The sequence below is a fragment of the Scyliorhinus torazame genome, unplaced genomic scaffold (assembly GCF_047496885.1).
Source record: "Scyliorhinus torazame isolate Kashiwa2021f unplaced genomic scaffold, sScyTor2.1 scaffold_1479, whole genome shotgun sequence".
NCBI classification, from domain to species: domain Eukaryota; kingdom Metazoa; phylum Chordata; class Chondrichthyes; order Carcharhiniformes; family Scyliorhinidae; genus Scyliorhinus; species Scyliorhinus torazame.
The window spans coordinates 5,001-23,696 of NW_027309206.1; the positions used below are offsets into that span (position 1 = coordinate 5,001).

The following is an 18,696-nucleotide window of genomic DNA, read 5'->3' on the forward strand; positions in this document are numbered from 1 at the left end:
CGGCCGGGTCCGGCTCAGTTTCTGATCAGGATGTGTGGGGGATCCGTGGGGGATTGATGGTGATGCCATTGTACGGTGACATCGTCTCTCGTCGCGGATGGTCATCGCCTGGCCCCCGTGTGGGGGGGGGGGGGGGGGGGGGGGCGATCGTCGCTTCCGCCGTGGGGGCAGAGCTGGGCCCGTCGATCATTTGAAGGCAGTGATTGATGGGAGCGCGAGCTAGATGATGGGCTGAAAAGCTAAGGGAGCTGCACCGAACCATCTACCGATCTGTGGGGGGATTAGAGGGGAGGGAATCTGCAGAGTTATTGGGGGGGGGGGGGGAGAGGGTGGCGCTATGGGACTGCGCTCTGGGGGGTGTGGCGGTTGGGGGCGGGGCGACAGTTGATGCCCGCCCTTGGAGCCTGGGCCCGGGTTAGGCGTTGGAGGTTAGGCCTCGGGCCTTGACTGCTTTGCTCTCTCTCTACCCCCCCCCCCACCCCCCCCTGCTCAGGTCCGGGAGCTGGAGATGGAGCTGGAGGACGAGAGGAAGCAGCGGACCGGAGCCGTGGGCTCCCGCAAGAAGCTGGAGATGGAGCTGAAGGACCGGGAGGCCCACGTTGACGTCGCCAACAAGGGGAGAGACGAGGCCCTCCGGCAGCTCCGGCGCCTGCAGGTCAGCGCGGCGCGAAGGGAGCGCGGGCCCCGGGGGGGGGGGTGCAGGGCCGGATTTCCCCAGCCACCGGAGAGAGTGTGGGCCTGGATTATGGAGCTCAAATCCTCGAGTATAGACATCTCCCTCCGACAGTGCGGCGCTCCCTCAGTATTGACACCGGGGGGAGTGTGGGCCTGGATTATGGAGCTCAAATCCTCGAGTATAGACATCTCCCTCCGACAGTGCGGCGCTCCCTCAGTACTGGCACCGGGGCGGGGAGTGTGGGCCTGGATTATAGCGCTCAAATCCTAGAGTATAGACTTCTCCCTCCGACAGTGCAGCGCTCCCTCAGTACTGGCACCCGGGGGGAGTGTCGGCCTGGATTATAGCGCTCAAATCCTAGAGTATAGACATCTCCCTCCGACAGTGCAGCGCTCCCTCAGTACTGGGCACCGGAGAGAGTGTGGGCCTGGATTATGGAGCTCAAATCCTAGAGTATAGACATCTACCTCCGACAGTGCGGCGCTCCCACAGTACTGGCACCGGGAGGAGTGTCGGCCTGGATTATAGCGCTCAAATCCTAGAGTATAGACATCTCCCTCCGACAGTGCAGCTCTCCCTCAGTACTGGCACCGGGTGGAGTGTGGGCCTGGATTATAGCGCTCAAATCCTAGAGTATAGACATCTACCTCCGACAGTGCGGCGCTCCCTCAGTACTGGCACCGGGGGGAGTGTCGGCCTGGATTATAGCGCTCAAATCCTAGAGTATATACATCTACCTCCGACAGTGCGGCGCTCCCTCAGTACTGGCACCGGGGGGAGTGTGGGCCTGGATTATAGTGCTCAAATCCTAGAGTATAGACATCTACCTCCGACAGTGCAGCGCTCCCTCAGTACTGGCAAAGGTGGGAGTGTGGGCCTGGATTATAGCGCTCAAATCCTAGAGTATAGACATCTCCCTCCGACAGTGCGGCGCTCCCTCAGTACTGGCACCGGGGGGAGTGTGGGCCTGGATTATAGTGCTCAAATCCTAGAGTATAGACATCTACCTCCGACAGTGCAGCGCTCCCTCAGTACTGGCACCGGGGGGAGTGTGGGCCTGGATTATAGTGCTCAAATCCTAGAGTATATACATCTACCTCCGACAGTGCGGCGCTCCCTCAGTACTGGCACCGGGGGGAGTGTGGGCCTGGATTATAGCACTCAAATCCTAGAGTATAGACATCTACCTCCGACAGTGCGGCGCTCCCTCAGTACTGGCACCGGGGGGAGTGTGGGCCTGGATTATAGTGCTCAAATCCTAGAGTATAGACATCTCCCTCCGACAGTGCAGCGCTCCCTCAGTACTGGCATCGGGGGGAGTGTGGGCCTGGATTATGGAGCTCAAATCCTAGAGAATAGACATCTACCTCCGATAGTTCGGCGCTCCCTCAGTACTGGCACCGGGGGGAGTGTGGGCCTGGATTATAGCGCTCAAATCCGAGAGTATAGACATCTCCCTCCGACAGTGCGGCGCTCCCTCAGTACTGGCACCGGGGGGAGTGTCGGCCTGGATTATAGCGCTCAAATCCTAGAGTATAGACATCTACCTCTGACGGTGCAGCGCTCCCTCAGTACTGGCACCGGGGGGAGTGTGGGCCTGGATTATGGAGCTCAAATCCTAGAGTATATTCATCTCCCTCCGACAGTGCAGCGCTCCCTCAGTACTGGCACCGGGGAGAGTGTCGGCCTGGATTATAGCGCTCAAATCCTAGAGTATATACATCTCCGTCCGACAGTGCAGCGTTCCCTCAGTACTGGCACCGGGGGGAGTGTGGGCCTGGATTATGGAGCTCAAATCCTAGAGTATAGACATCTACCTCCAACAGTGCAGCGCTCCCTCAGTACTGGCACCGGGGGGAGTGTCGGCCTGGATTATGGAGCTCAAATCCTAGAGTATATACATCTCCCTCCGACAGTGCAGCGTTCCCTCAGTACTGGCACCGGGGGGAGTGTGGGCCTGGATTATGGAGCTCAAATCCTAGAGTATAGACATCTACCTCCGACAGTGCAGCGCTCCCTCAGTACTGGCACCGGGGGGATCGTTGGCCTGGATTATAGCGCTCAAATCCTAGAGTACATACATCTCCCTCCGACAGTGCAGCGCTCCCTCAGTACTGGCACCGGGGGGAGTGTGGGCCTGGATTATGGAGCTCAAATCCTAGAGTATATACATCTCCCTCCGACAGTGCAGCGCTCCCTCAGTACTGGCACCGGGGGGAGTGTCGGCCTGGATTATAGCGCTCAAATCCTAGAGTATAGACATCTCCCTCCGACAGTGCAGCGCTCCCTCAGTACTGGCACCGGGGGGAGTGTGGGCCTGGATTATGGAGCTCAAATCCTAGAGTATAGACACCTCCCTCCGACAGTGCGGCGCTCCCTCAGTACTGGCACCGGGGGGAGTGTGGGCCTGGATTATAGCACTCAAATCCTAGAGTATAGACATCTCCCTCCGACAGTGCAGCGCTCCCTCAGTACTGGCACCGGGGGGAGTGTCGGCCTGGATTATAGCGCTCAAATCCTAGAGTATAGACATCTCCCTCCGACAGTGCAGCGCTCCCTCAGTACTGGCACCGGGGGGAGTGTCGGCCTGGATTATGGAGCTCAAATCCTAGAGTATAGGCATCTCCCTCCGACAGTGCGGCGCTCCGTCAGTACTGGCACCGGGGGGAGTGTGGGCCTGGATTATAGAGCTCAAATCCTAGAGTATAGACATCTCCCTCCGACAGTGCGGCGCTCCCTCAGTACTGGCACCGGGGGGAGTGTCGGCCTGGATTATGCAGCTCAAATCCTAGAGTATAGACATCTCCCTCCGACAGTGCGGCGCTCCCTCAGTACTGACACCGGGGGGAGTGTCGGACTGGATTATAGCGCTCAAATCCTAGAGTATAGACATCTCCCTCCGACAGTGCGGCGCTCCCTCAGCACTGGGGGAGTGTGGGTCTGGATTATGGAGCTCAAATCCTAGAGTATAGACATCTACCCCCGACAGTACAGCGCTCCCCCAGTACTGGCACCGGGGAGAGTGTGTGCCTGGATTATGGAGCTCAAATCCTAGAGTATATTCATCTCCCTCCGACAGTGCAGCGCTCCCTCAGTACTGGCACCGGGGGAGTGTCGGCCTGGATTATGGAGCTCAAATCCTAGAGTATAGACATCTCCCACAGACAGTGCAGCGCTCCCTCAGTACTGGCACCGGGGGGGGAGTGTGGGCCTGGATTATAGCGCTCAAATCCTAGAGTATAAACATCTCCCTCCGACAGTGCAACGCTCCCTCAGTACTGGCACCGGGGGGAGTGTCGGCCTGGATTATAGCGCTCAAATCCTAGAGTATAGACATCTCCCTCCGACAGTGCAGCGCTCCCTCAGTACTGGCACCGGGGGGAGTGTCGGCCTGGATTATGGAGCTCAAATCCTAGAGTGTAGACATCTCCCTCCGACAGTGCGGCGCTCCCTCAGTACTGGCACCGGGGGGAGTGTCGGCCTGGATTATGGAGCTCAAATCCTAGAGTGTAGACATCTCCCTCCGACAGTGCGGCGCTCCCTCAGTACTGGCACCGGGGGGAGTGTGGGCCTGGATTATAGCGCTCAAATCCTAGAGTATATACATCTCCCTCCGACAGTGCAGCGCTCCCTCAGTACTGGCACCGGGGGGAGTGTCGGCCTGGATTATGGAGCTCAAATCCTAGAGTATAGACATGCCCCTCCGACAGTGCGGCGCTCCCTCAGTACTGGCACCGGGGGGAGTGTCGGCCTGGATTATGGAGCTCAAATCCTAGGGTATAGACACCTCCCTCCGACAGTGAGGCGCTCCCTCAGTACTGACACCGGGGGGAGTGTCGGCCTGGATTATGGAGCTCAAATCCTAGAGTACAGACATCTCCCTCCGACAGTGCGGCGCTCCCTCAGTACTGACACCGGGGGGAGTGTCGGCCTGGATTATAGCGCTCAAATCCTAGAGTATAGACATCTCCCTCCGACAGTGCGGCGCTCCCTCAGTACTGGCACCGGGGGGAGTGTCGGCCTTGGTTATGGAGCTCAAATCCTAGAGTATAGACATCTCCCTCCGACAGTACGGCGCTCCCTCAGTACTGGCACCGGGGGGAGTGTGGTCCTGGATTATGGAGCTCAAATCCTAGAGTATATACATCTCCATCCGACAGTGCAGCGCTCCCTCAGTACTGACACCGGGGGGAGTGTCGGCCTGGATTATGGAGCTCAAATCCTAGAGTATATACATCTCCCTCCGACAGTGCAGCGCTCCCTCAGTTCTGGCACCGGGGGGAGTGTGGGCCTTGGTTATGGAGCTCAAATCCTAGAGTATAGACATCTACCTCCGACAGTGCAGCGCTCCCTCAGTACTGGCACCGGGGGGAGTTTGGGCCTGGATTATTGCGCTCAAATCCTAGAGTATAGACATCTAACTCCGACAGTGCGGCGCTCCCTCAGTACTGGCATCGGGGGGAGTGTGGGCCTGGATTATGGAGCTCAAATCCTAGAGTATAGACATCTACCTCCGACAGTTCGGCGCTCCCTCAGTACTGGCACCGGGGGGAGTGTGGGCCTGGATTATAGCGCTCAAATCCTAGAGTATAGACATCTCCCTCCGACGGTGCAGCGCTCCCTCAGTACTGGCACCGGGGAGAGTGTCGGCCTGGATTATAGCGCTCAAATCCTAGAGTATATACATCTCCCTCCGACAGTGCAGCGCTCCCTCAGTACTGGCACCGGGGGGAGTGTGGGCCTGGATTTTGGAGCTCAAATCCTCGAGTATATACATCTCCCTCCGACAGTGCAGCGCTCCCTCAGTACTGGCACCGGGGGGAGTGTCGGCCTGGATTATGGAGCTCAAATCCTAGAGTATAGGCATCTCCCTCCGACAGTGCGGCGCTCCCTCAGTACTGGCACCGGGGGGAGTGTCGGCCTGGGTTATGGATCTTAAATCCTCGAGTATAGACATCTCCCTCCGACAGTACGGCGCTCCCTCAGTACTGGCACCGGGGGGAGTGTGGTCCTGGATTATGGAGCTCAAATCCTAGAGTATATACATCTCCCTCCGACAGTGCAGCGCTCCCTCAGTACTGACACTGGGGGGAGTGTCGGCCTGGATTATGGAGCTCAAATCCTAGAGTATATACATCTCCCTCCGACAGTGCAGCGCTCCCTCAGTACTGGCACCGGGGGGAGTGTGGGCCTGGATTATGGAGCTCAAATCCGAGAGTATAGACATCTACCTCCGACAGTGCGGCGCTCCCTCAGTACTGGCACCGGGGGGAGTGTGGGCCTGGATTATAGTGCTCAAATCCTAGAGTATAGACATCTACCTCCGACAGTGCAGCGCTCCCTCAGTACTGGCACCGGGGGGAGTGTCGGCCTGGATTATAGCGCTCAAATCCTAGAGTATAGACATCTCCCTCCGACAGTGCAGCGCTCCCTCAGTACTGGCACCGGGGGGAGTGTGGGCCTGGATTATGGAGCTCAAATCCTAGAGTATAGACACCTCCCTCCGACAGTGCGGCGCTCCCTCAGTACTGGCACCGGGGGGAGTGTGGGCCTGGATTATAGCACTCAAATCCTAGAGTATAGACATCTCCCTCCGACAGTGCAGCGCTCCCTCAGTACTGGCACCGGGGGGAGTGTCGGCCTGGATTATAGCGCTCAAATCCTAGAGTATAGACATCTCCCTCCGACAGTGCAGCGCTCCCTCAGTACTGGCACCGGGGGGAGTGTCGGCCTGGATTATGGAGCTCAAATCCTAGAGTATAGGCATCTCCCTCCGACAGTGCGGCGCTCCGTCAGTACTGGCACCGGGGGGAGTGTGGGCCTGGATTATAGAGCTCAAATCCTAGAGTATAGACATCTCCCTCCGACAGTGCGGCGCTCCCTCAGTACTGGCACCGGGGGGAGTGTCGGCCTGGATTATGCAGCTCAAATCCTAGAGTATAGACATCTCCCTCCGACAGTGCGGCGCTCCCTCAGTACTGACACCGGGGGGAGTGTCGGACTGGATTATAGCGCTCAAATCCTAGAGTATAGACATCTCCCTCCGACAGTGCGGCGCTCCCTCAGCACTGGGGGAGTGTGGGTCTGGATTATGGAGCTCAAATCCTAGAGTATAGACATCTACCCCCGACAGTACAGCGCTCCCCCAGTACTGGCACCGGGGAGAGTGTGTGCCTGGATTATGGAGCTCAAATCCTAGAGTATATTCATCTCCCTCCGACAGTGCAGCGCTCCCTCAGTACTGGCACCGGGGGGAGTGTCGGCCTGGATTATGGAGCTCAAATCCTAGAGTATAGACATCTCCCACAGACAGTGCAGCGCTCCCTCAGTACTGGCACCGGGGGGGGAGTGTGGGCCTGGATTATAGCGCTCAAATCCTAGAGTATAAACATCTCCCTCCGACAGTGCAACGCTCCCTCAGTACTGGCACCGGGGGGAGTGTCGGCCTGGATTATAGCGCTCAAATCCTAGAGTATAGACATCTCCCTCCGACAGTGCAGCGCTCCCTCAGTACTGGCACCGGGGGGAGTGTCGGCCTGGATTATGGAGCTCAAATCCTAGAGTGTAGACATCTCCCTCCGACAGTGCGGCGCTCCCTCAGTACTGGCACCGGGGGGAGTGTCGGCCTGGATTATGGAGCTCAAATCCTAGAGTGTAGACATCTCCCTCCGACAGTGCGGCGCTCCCTCAGTACTGGCACCGGGGGGAGTGTGGGCCTGGATTATAGCGCTCAAATCCTAGAGTATATACATCTCCCTCCGACAGTGCAGCGCTCCCTCAGTACTGGCACCGGGGGGAGTGTCGGCCTGGATTATGGAGCTCAAATCCTAGAGTATAGACATGCCCCTCCGACAGTGCGGCGCTCCCTCAGTACTGGCACCGGGGGGAGTGTCGGCCTGGATTATGGAGCTCAAATCCTAGGGTATAGACACCTCCCTCCGACAGTGAGGCGCTCCCTCAGTACTGACACCGGGGGGAGTGTCGGCCTGGATTATGGAGCTCAAATCCTAGAGTACAGACATCTCCCTCCGACAGTGCGGCGCTCCCTCAGTACTGACACCGGGGGGAGTGTCGGCCTGGATTATAGCGCTCAAATCCTAGAGTATAGACATCTCCCTCCGACAGTGCGGCGCTCCCTCAGTACTGGCACCGGGGGGAGTGTCGGCCTTGGTTATGGAGCTCAAATCCTAGAGTATAGACATCTCCCTCCGACAGTACGGCGCTCCCTCAGTACTGGCACCGGGGGGAGTGTGGTCCTGGATTATGGAGCTCAAATCCTAGAGTATATACATCTCCATCCGACAGTGCAGCGCTCCCTCAGTACTGACACCGGGGGGAGTGTCGGCCTGGATTATGGAGCTCAAATCCTAGAGTATATACATCTCCCTCCGACAGTGCAGCGCTCCCTCAGTTCTGGCACCGGGGGGAGTGTGGGCCTTGGTTATGGAGCTCAAATCCTAGAGTATAGACATCTACCTCCGACAGTGCAGCGCTCCCTCAGTACTGGCACCGGGGGGAGTTTGGGCCTGGATTATTGCGCTCAAATCCTAGAGTATAGACATCTAACTCCGACAGTGCGGCGCTCCCTCAGTACTGGCATCGGGGGGAGTGTGGGCCTGGATTATGGAGCTCAAATCCTAGAGTATAGACATCTACCTCCGACAGTTCGGCGCTCCCTCAGTACTGGCACCGGGGGGAGTGTGGGCCTGGATTATAGCGCTCAAATCCTAGAGTATAGACATCTCCCTCCGACGGTGCAGCGCTCCCTCAGTACTGGCACCGGGGAGAGTGTCGGCCTGGATTATAGCGCTCAAATCCTAGAGTATATACATCTCCCTCCGACAGTGCAGCGCTCCCTCAGTACTGGCACCGGGGGGAGTGTGGGCCTGGATTTTGGAGCTCAAATCCTCGAGTATATACATCTCCCTCCGACAGTGCAGCGCTCCCTCAGTACTGGCACCGGGGGGAGTGTCGGCCTGGATTATGGAGCTCAAATCCTAGAGTATAGGCATCTCCCTCCGACAGTGCGGCGCTCCCTCAGTACTGGCACCGGGGGGAGTGTCGGCCTGGGTTATGGATCTTAAATCCTCGAGTATAGACATCTCCCTCCGACAGTACGGCGCTCCCTCAGTACTGGCACCGGGGGGAGTGTGGTCCTGGATTATGGAGCTCAAATCCTAGAGTATATACATCTCCCTCCGACAGTGCAGCGCTCCCTCAGTACTGACACTGGGGGGAGTGTCGGCCTGGATTATGGAGCTCAAATCCTAGAGTATATACATCTCCCTCCGACAGTGCAGCGCTCCCTCAGTACTGGCACCGGGGGGAGTGTGGGCCTGGATTATGGAGCTCAAATCCGAGAGTATAGACATCTACCTCCGACAGTGCGGCGCTCCCTCAGTACTGGCACCGGGGGGAGTGTGGGCCTGGATTATAGTGCTCAAATCCTAGAGTATAGACATCTACCTCCGACAGTGCAGCGCTCCCTCAGTACTGGCACCGGGGGGAGTGTGGGCCTGGATTATAGCGCTCAAATCCTAGAGTATAGACATCTAACTCCGACAGTGCGGCGCTCCCTCAGTACTGGCATCGGGGGGAGTGTGGGCCTGGATTATGGAGCTCAAATCCTAGAGTATAGACATCTACCTCCGACAGTGCGGCGCTCCCTCAGTACTGGCACCGGGGGGAGTGTGGGCCTGGATTATAGCGCTCAAATCCTAGAGTATAGACATCTCCCTCCGACAGTGCGGCGCTCCCTCAGTACTGGCACCGGGGGGAGTGTCGGCCTGGATTATAGCGCTCAAATCCTAGAGTATAGACATCTACCTCCGACAGTGCAGTGCTCCCTCAGCACTGGCACCGGGGGGAGTGTCGGCCTGGATTATTGCGCTCAAATCCTAGAGTATACATCTACCTCCGACGGTGCAGCGCTCCCTCAGCACTGGCACCGGGGGGAGTGTGGGTCTGGATTATGGAGCTCAAATCCTAGAGTATAGACATCTACCCCCGACAGTACAGCGCTCCCCCAGTACTGGCACCGGGGAGAGTGTGGGCCTGGATTATGGAGCTCAAATCCGAGAGTATATTCATCTCCCTCCGACAGTGCAGTGCTCCCTCAGTACTGGCACCGGGGGGAGTGTCGGCCTGGATTATGGAGCTCAAATCCTAGAGTATAGACATCTCCCTCCGACAGTGCGGCGCTCCCTCAGTACCGGCACCGGGGGGAGTGTCGGCCTGGATTATGGAGCTCAAATCCTAGAGTATATACATCTCCCATCGACAGTGCGGCGCTCCCTCAGTACTGGCACGGGGGCAGTGTCGGCCTGGATTATAGAGCTCAAATCCTAGAGTATAGACACCTCCCTCCGACAGTGCAGCGCTCCCTCAGTACTGGCACCGGGGGGAGTGTGGGCCTGGATTATAGCGCTCAAATCCTAGAGTATAGACATCTCCCTCCCACAGTGCAGCGCTCCCTCAGTACTGGCACCGGGGGGAGTGTGGGCCTGGATTATGGAGCTCAAATCCTAGAGTATAGACACCTCCCTCCGACAGTGCGGCGCTCCCTCAGTACTGGCACCGGGGGGAGTGTGGGCCTGGATTATAGCGCTCAAATCCTAGAGTATAGACATCTCCCTCCGACAGTGCAGCGCTCCCTCAGTACTGGCACCGGGGGGAGTGTCGGCCTGGATTATAGCGCTCAAATCCTAGAGTATAGACATCTCCCTCCGACAGTGCAGCGCTCCCTCAGTACTGGCACCGGGGGGAGTGTCGGCCTGGATTATGGAGCTCAAATCCTAGAGTATAGGCATCTCCCTCCGACTGTGCGGCGCTCCGTCAGTACTGGCACCGGGGGGAGTGTGGGCCTGGATTATAGAGCTCAAATCCTAGAGTATAGACATCTCCCTCCGACAGTGCGGCGCTCCCTCAGTACTGGCACCGGGGGGAGTGTCGGCCTGGATTATGCAGCTCAAATCCTAGAGTATAGACATCTCCCTCCGACAGTGCGGCGCTCCCTCAGTACTGACACCGGGGGGAGTGTCGGCCTCGATTATAGCGCTCAAATCCTAGAGTATAGACATCTACCTCCGACAGTGCAGCGCTCCCTCAGTACTGGCACCGGGGGGAGTGTCGGCCTGGGTTATGGAGCTCAAATCCTAGAGTATAGACATCTCCCTCCGACAGTACGGCGCTCCCTCAGTACTGGCACCGGGGAGAGTGTGGTCCTGGATTATGGAGCTCAAATCCTAGAGTATATACATCTCCCTCCGACAGTGCAGCGCTCCCTCAGTACTGACACCGGGGGGAGTGTCGGCCTGGATTATGGAGCTCAAATCCTAGAGTATATACATCTCCCTCCGACAGTGCAGCGCTCCCTCAGTACTGGCACCGGAAGAAGTGTGGGCCTGGATTATGGAGCTCAAATCCTAGAGTATAGACATCTACCTCCGACAGTGCGGCGCTCCCTCAGTACTGGCACCGGGGGGAGTGTGGGCCTGGATTATAGTGCTCAAATCCTAGAGTATAGACATCTCCCTCCGACAGTGCAGCGCTCCCTCAGTACTGGCACCGGGGGGAGTGTCGGCCTGGATTATGGAGCTCAAATCCTAGAGTGTAGACATCTCCCTCCGACAGTGCGGCGCTCCCTCAGTACTGGCACCGGGGGGAGTGTCGGCCTGGATTATGGAGCTCAAATCCTAGAGTGTAGACATCTCCCTCCGACAGTGCGGCGCTCCCTCAGTACTGGCACCGGGGGGAGTGTGGGCCTGGATTATAGCGCTCAAATCCTAGAGTATATACATCTCCCTCCGACAGTGCAGCGCTCCCTCAGTACTGGCACCGGGGGGAGTGTCGGCCTGGATTATGGAGCTCAAATCCTAGAGTATAGACATGCCCCTCCGACAGTGCGGCGCTCCCTCAGTACTGGCACCGGGGGGAGTGTCGGCCTGGATTATGGAGCTCAAATCCTAGGGTATAGACACCTCCCTCCGACAGTGAGGCGCTCCCTCAGTACTGACACCGGGGGGAGTGTCGGCCTGGATTATGGAGCTCAAATCCTAGAGTACAGACATCTCCCTCCGACAGTGCGGCGCTCCCTCAGTACTGACACCGGGGGGAGTGTCGGCCTGGATTATAGCGCTCAAATCCTAGAGTATAGACATCTCCCTCCGACAGTGCGGCGCTCCCTCAGTACTGGCACCGGGGGGAGTGTCGGCCTTGGTTATGGAGCTCAAATCCTAGAGTATAGACATCTCCCTCCGACAGTACGGCGCTCCCTCAGTACTGGCACCGGGGGGAGTGTGGTCCTGGATTATGGAGCTCAAATCCTAGAGTATATACATCTCCATCCGACAGTGCAGCGCTCCCTCAGTACTGACACCGGGGGGAGTGTCGGCCTGGATTATGGAGCTCAAATCCTAGAGTATATACATCTCCCTCCGACAGTGCAGCGCTCCCTCAGTTCTGGCACCGGGGGGAGTGTGGGCCTTGGTTATGGAGCTCAAATCCTAGAGTATAGACATCTACCTCCGACAGTGCAGCGCTCCCTCAGTACTGGCACCGGGGGGAGTTTGGGCCTGGATTATTGCGCTCAAATCCTAGAGTATAGACATCTAACTCCGACAGTGCGGCGCTCCCTCAGTACTGGCATCGGGGGGAGTGTGGGCCTGGATTATGGAGCTCAAATCCTAGAGTATAGACATCTACCTCCGACAGTTCGGCGCTCCCTCAGTACTGGCACCGGGGGGAGTGTGGGCCTGGATTATAGCGCTCAAATCCTAGAGTATAGACATCTCCCTCCGACGGTGCAGCGCTCCCTCAGTACTGGCACCGGGGAGAGTGTCGGCCTGGATTATAGCGCTCAAATCCTAGAGTATATACATCTCCCTCCGACAGTGCAGCGCTCCCTCAGTACTGGCACCGGGGGGAGTGTGGGCCTGGATTTTGGAGCTCAAATCCTCGAGTATATACATCTCCCTCCGACAGTGCAGCGCTCCCTCAGTACTGGCACCGGGGGGAGTGTCGGCCTGGATTATGGAGCTCAAATCCTAGAGTATAGGCATCTCCCTCCGACAGTGCGGCGCTCCCTCAGTACTGGCACCGGGGGGAGTGTCGGCCTGGGTTATGGATCTTAAATCCTCGAGTATAGACATCTCCCTCCGACAGTACGGCGCTCCCTCAGTACTGGCACCGGGGGGAGTGTGGTCCTGGATTATGGAGCTCAAATCCTAGAGTATATACATCTCCCTCCGACAGTGCAGCGCTCCCTCAGTACTGACACTGGGGGGAGTGTCGGCCTGGATTATGGAGCTCAAATCCTAGAGTATATACATCTCCCTCCGACAGTGCAGCGCTCCCTCAGTACTGGCACCGGGGGGAGTGTGGGCCTGGATTATGGAGCTCAAATCCGAGAGTATAGACATCTACCTCCGACAGTGCGGCGCTCCCTCAGTACTGGCACCGGGGGGAGTGTGGGCCTGGATTATAGTGCTCAAATCCTAGAGTATAGACATCTACCTCCGACAGTGCAGCGCTCCCTCAGTACTGGCACCGGGGGGAGTGTGGGCCTGGATTATAGCGCTCAAATCCTAGAGTATAGACATCTAACTCCGACAGTGCGGCGCTCCCTCAGTACTGGCATCGGGGGGAGTGTGGGCCTGGATTATGGAGCTCAAATCCTAGAGTATAGACATCTACCTCCGACAGTGCGGCGCTCCCTCAGTACTGGCACCGGGGGGAGTGTGGGCCTGGATTATAGCGCTCAAATCCTAGAGTATAGACATCTCCCTCCGACAGTGCGGCGCTCCCTCAGTACTGGCACCGGGGGGAGTGTCGGCCTGGATTATAGCGCTCAAATCCTAGAGTATAGACATCTACCTCCGACAGTGCAGTGCTCCCTCAGCACTGGCACCGGGGGGAGTGTCGGCCTGGATTATTGCGCTCAAATCCTAGAGTATACATCTACCTCCGACGGTGCAGCGCTCCCTCAGCACTGGCACCGGGGGGAGTGTGGGTCTGGATTATGGAGCTCAAATCCTAGAGTATAGACATCTACCCCCGACAGTACAGCGCTCCCCCAGTACTGGCACCGGGGAGAGTGTGGGCCTGGATTATGGAGCTCAAATCCGAGAGTATATTCATCTCCCTCCGACAGTGCAGTGCTCCCTCAGTACTGGCACCGGGGGGAGTGTCGGCCTGGATTATGGAGCTCAAATCCTAGAGTATAGACATCTCCCTCCGACAGTGCGGCGCTCCCTCAGTACCGGCACCGGGGGGAGTGTCGGCCTGGATTATGGAGCTCAAATCCTAGAGTATATACATCTCCCATCGACAGTGCGGCGCTCCCTCAGTACTGGCACGGGGGCAGTGTCGGCCTGGATTATAGAGCTCAAATCCTAGAGTATAGACACCTCCCTCCGACAGTGCAGCGCTCCCTCAGTACTGGCACCGGGGGGAGTGTGGGCCTGGATTATAGCGCTCAAATCCTAGAGTATAGACATCTCCCTCCCACAGTGCAGCGCTCCCTCAGTACTGGCACCGGGGGGAGTGTGGGCCTGGATTATGGAGCTCAAATCCTAGAGTATAGACACCTCCCTCCGACAGTGCGGCGCTCCCTCAGTACTGGCACCGGGGGGAGTGTGGGCCTGGATTATAGCGCTCAAATCCTAGAGTATAGACATCTCCCTCCGACAGTGCAGCGCTCCCTCAGTACTGGCACCGGGGGGAGTGTCGGCCTGGATTATAGCGCTCAAATCCTAGAGTATAGACATCTCCCTCCGACAGTGCAGCGCTCCCTCAGTACTGGCACCGGGGGGAGTGTCGGCCTGGATTATGGAGCTCAAATCCTAGAGTATAGGCATCTCCCTCCGACTGTGCGGCGCTCCGTCAGTACTGGCACCGGGGGGAGTGTGGGCCTGGATTATAGAGCTCAAATCCTAGAGTATAGACATCTCCCTCCGACAGTGCGGCGCTCCCTCAGTACTGGCACCGGGGGGAGTGTCGGCCTGGATTATGCAGCTCAAATCCTAGAGTATAGACATCTCCCTCCGACAGTGCGGCGCTCCCTCAGTACTGACACCGGGGGGAGTGTCGGCCTCGATTATAGCGCTCAAATCCTAGAGTATAGACATCTACCTCCGACAGTGCAGCGCTCCCTCAGTACTGGCACCGGGGGGAGTGTCGGCCTGGGTTATGGAGCTCAAATCCTAGAGTATAGACATCTCCCTCCGACAGTACGGCGCTCCCTCAGTACTGGCACCGGGGAGAGTGTGGTCCTGGATTATGGAGCTCAAATCCTAGAGTATATACATCTCCCTCCGACAGTGCAGCGCTCCCTCAGTACTGACACCGGGGGGAGTGTCGGCCTGGATTATGGAGCTCAAATCCTAGAGTATATACATCTCCCTCCGACAGTGCAGCGCTCCCTCAGTACTGGCACCGGAAGAAGTGTGGGCCTGGATTATGGAGCTCAAATCCTAGAGTATAGACATCTACCTCCGACAGTGCGGCGCTCCCTCAGTACTGGCACCGGGGGGAGTGTGGGCCTGGATTATAGTGCTCAAATCCTTGAGTATAGACATCTACCTCCGACAGTGCAGCGCTCCCTCAGTACTGACACCGGGGGGAGTGTGGGCCTGGATTATAGCGCTCAAATCCTAGAGTATAGACATCTAACTCCGACAGTGCGGCGCTCCCTCAGTACTGGCATCGGGGGGAGTGTGGGCCTGGATTATGGAGCTCAAATCCTAGAGTATAGACATCTACCTCCGACAGCGTGGCGCTCCCTCAGTACTGGCACCGGGGGGAGTGTGGGCCTGGATTATAGCGCTCAAATCCTAGAGTATAGACATCTACCTCCGACAGTGCGGCGCTCCCTCAGTACTGGCACCGGGGGGAGTGTGGGCCTGGATTATAGCGCTCAAATCCTAGAGTATAGACATCTACCTCCGAAGGTGCAGCGCTCCCTCAGCACTGGGGGAGTGTGGGTCTGGATTATGGAGCTCAAATCCTAGAGTATAGACATCTACCCCCGACAGTACAGCGCTCCCCCAGTACTGGCACCGGGGAGAGTGTGGGCCTGGATTATGGAGCTCAAATCCTAGAGTATATTCATCTCCCTCCGACAGTGCAGCGCTCCCTCAGTACTGGCACCGGGGAGAGTGTGGGCCTGGATTATGGAGCTCAAATCCTAGAGTATATACATCTCCCTCCGACAGTGCAGCGCTCCCTCAGTACTGGCACCGGGGGGAGTGTCGGCCTGGATTATGGAGCTCAAATCCTAGAGTATATACATCTCCCTCCGACAGTGCAGCGCTCCCTCAGTACTGGCACCGGAGGGAGTGTCGGCCTGGATTATAGCGCTCAAATCCTAGAGTATAGACATCTACCTCCGACAGTGCAGCGCTCCCTCAGTACTGGCACCGGGGGGAGTGTCGGCCTGGATTATGGAGCTCAAATCCTAGAGTATAGGCATCTCCCACAGACAGTGCGGCGCTCCCTCAGTACTGGCACCGGGGGGAGTGTCGGCCTGGATTATGGAGCTCAAATCCTAGAGTATAGGCATCTCCCTCCGACAGTGCAGCGCTCCCTCAGTACTGGCACCGGAGGGAGTGTCGGCCTGGGTTATGGAGCTCAAATCCTAGAGCATAGACATCTCCCTCCGACAGTACGGCGCTCCCTCAGTACTGGCACCGGGGGGAGTGTGGGCCGGGATTATGGGGCTCAAATCCTAGAGTATAGACATCTCCCTCCGACAGTGCGGCGCTCCCTCAGTACTGGCACCGGGGGGAGTGTGAGCCTGGATTATGGAGCTCAAATCCTAGAGTATACACATCTACCCCCGACAGTGCAGCGCTCCCTCAGTACTGGCACCGGGGGGAGTGTGGGCCTGGATTATAGCGCTCAAATCCTAGAGTATAGACATCTCCCTCCGACAGTGCAGCGCTCCCTCAGTACTGGCACCGGGGGGAGTGTCGGCCTGGATTATAGCGCTCAAATCGTAGAGTATAGACATCTCCCTCCGACAGTGCAGCGCTCCCTCAGTACTGGCACCGGGGGGAGTGTCGGCCTGGATTATAGCGCTCAAATCCTAGAGTATAGACATCTCCCTCCGACAGTGCAGCGCTCCCTCAGTACTGGCACCGGGGGGAGTGTCGGCCTGGATTATGGAGCTCAAATCCTAGAGTACAGACATCTCCCTCCGACAGTGCAGCGCTCCCTCAGTACTGGCACCGGGGGGAGTGTCGGCCTGGATTATGGAGCTCAAATCCTAGAGTATAGACATCTCCCTCCGACAGTGCAGCGCTCCCTCAGTACTGGCACCGGGGGGAGTGTCGGCCTGGATTATAGCGCTCAAATCCTAGAGTATATACATCTCCCTCCGACAGTGCAGCGCTCCCTCAGTACTGGCACCGGGGGGAGTGTCGGCCTGGATTATGGAGCTCAAATCCTAGAGTATAGACGTCTCCCTCCGACAGTGCGGCGCTCCCTCAGCACTGGCACCGGGGGGAGTGTGGGCCTGGATTATGGAGCTCAAATCTAGAGTATAGACGTCTCCCTCCGACAGTGCAGCGCTCCCTCAGTACTGGCACCGGGGGGAGTGTGGGCCTGGATTATGGAGCTCAAATCCTAGAGTATATACATCTCCCTCCGACAGTGCAGCGCTCCCTCAGTACTGGCACCGGGGGGAGTGTGGGCCTGGATTATGGAGCTCAAATCCTAGAGTATAGACATCTCCCTCCGACAGTGCAGCGCTCCCTCAGTACTGGCACCGGGGGGAGTGTGGGCCTGGATTATAGCGCTCAAATCCTAGAGTATAGACATCTCCCTCCGACAGTGCAGCGCTCCCTCAGTACTGGCACCGGGGGGAGTGTGGGCCTGGATTATGGAGCTCAAATCCTGGAGTATAGACATCTCCCTCCGACAGTGCTGCGCTCCCTCAGTACTGGCACCGGGGGGAGTGTGGGCCTGGATTATGGAGCTCAAATCCTAGAGTATAGACATCTCCCTCCGACAGTGCGGCGCTCCCTCAGTACTGGCACCGGGGGGAGTGTGGGCCTGGATTATGGAGCTCAAATCCTAGAGTATAGACATCTCCCTCCGACAGTGCGGCGCTCCGTCAGTACTGGCACCGGGGGGAGTGTCGGCCTGGATTATAGAGCTCAAATCCTAGAGTATAGACATCTCCCTCCGACAGTGCAGCGCTCCCTCAGTACTGGCACCGGGGGGAGTGTGGGCCTGGATTATAGCGCTCAAATCCTAGAGTATAGACATCTCCCTCCGACAGTGCAGCGCTCCCTCAGTACTGGCACCGGGGGGAGTGTGGGCCTGGATTATGGAGCTCAAATCCTAGAGTATAGACATCTCCCTCCGACAGTGCTGCGCTCCCTCAGTACTGGCACCGGGGGGCGTGTGGGCCTGGATTATAGCGCTCAAATCCTAGAGTATAGACATCTAACTCCGACAGTGCGGCGCTCCCTCAGTACTGGCACCGGGGGGAGTGTGGGCCTGGATTATGGAGCTCAAATCCTAGAGTATAGACATCTCCCTCCGACAGTGCGGCGCTCCCTCAGTACTGGCACCGGGGGGAGTGTCGGCCTGGATTATAGCGCTCAAATCCTAGAGTATAGACATCTCCCTCCGACAGTGCAGCGCTCCCTCAGTACTGGCACCGGGGGGAGTGTGGGCCTGGATTGTAGCGCTCAAATCCTAGAGTATGGACATCTCCCTCCGACAGTGCGGCGCTCCCTCAGTACTGGCACCGGGGGGAGTGTGGGCCTGGATTATGGAGCTCAAATCCTAGAGTATAGACATCTCCCTCCGACAGTGCGGCGCTCCCTCAGTACTGGCACCGGGGGGAGTGTCGGCCTGGATTATAGCGCTCAAATCCTAGAGTATAGACATCTCCCTCCGACAGTGCAGCGCTCCCTCAGTACTGGCACCGGGGGGAGTGTGGGCCTGGATTATGGAGCTCAAATCCTAGAGTATAGACATCTCCCTCCGACAGTGCGGCGCTCCCTCAGTAC

General features: G+C 57.8%; 1 protein-coding gene across 1 annotated transcript in view; it reads left to right on the forward strand.

Annotated features, from left to right (window-relative positions):
* The window catches only part of LOC140407344 (myosin heavy chain, embryonic smooth muscle isoform-like), a gene marked incomplete at its 5' end in the record, with an annotated part of 42,077 nt that overhangs the window by 2,616 nt on the left and 20,765 nt on the right, over positions 1-18,696 (forward strand). Inside the window, 1 exon segment of the mRNA XM_072494911.1 lies at positions 494-655. Within this exon segment, the coding sequence (XP_072351012.1) occupies positions 494-655 (162 nt within the window).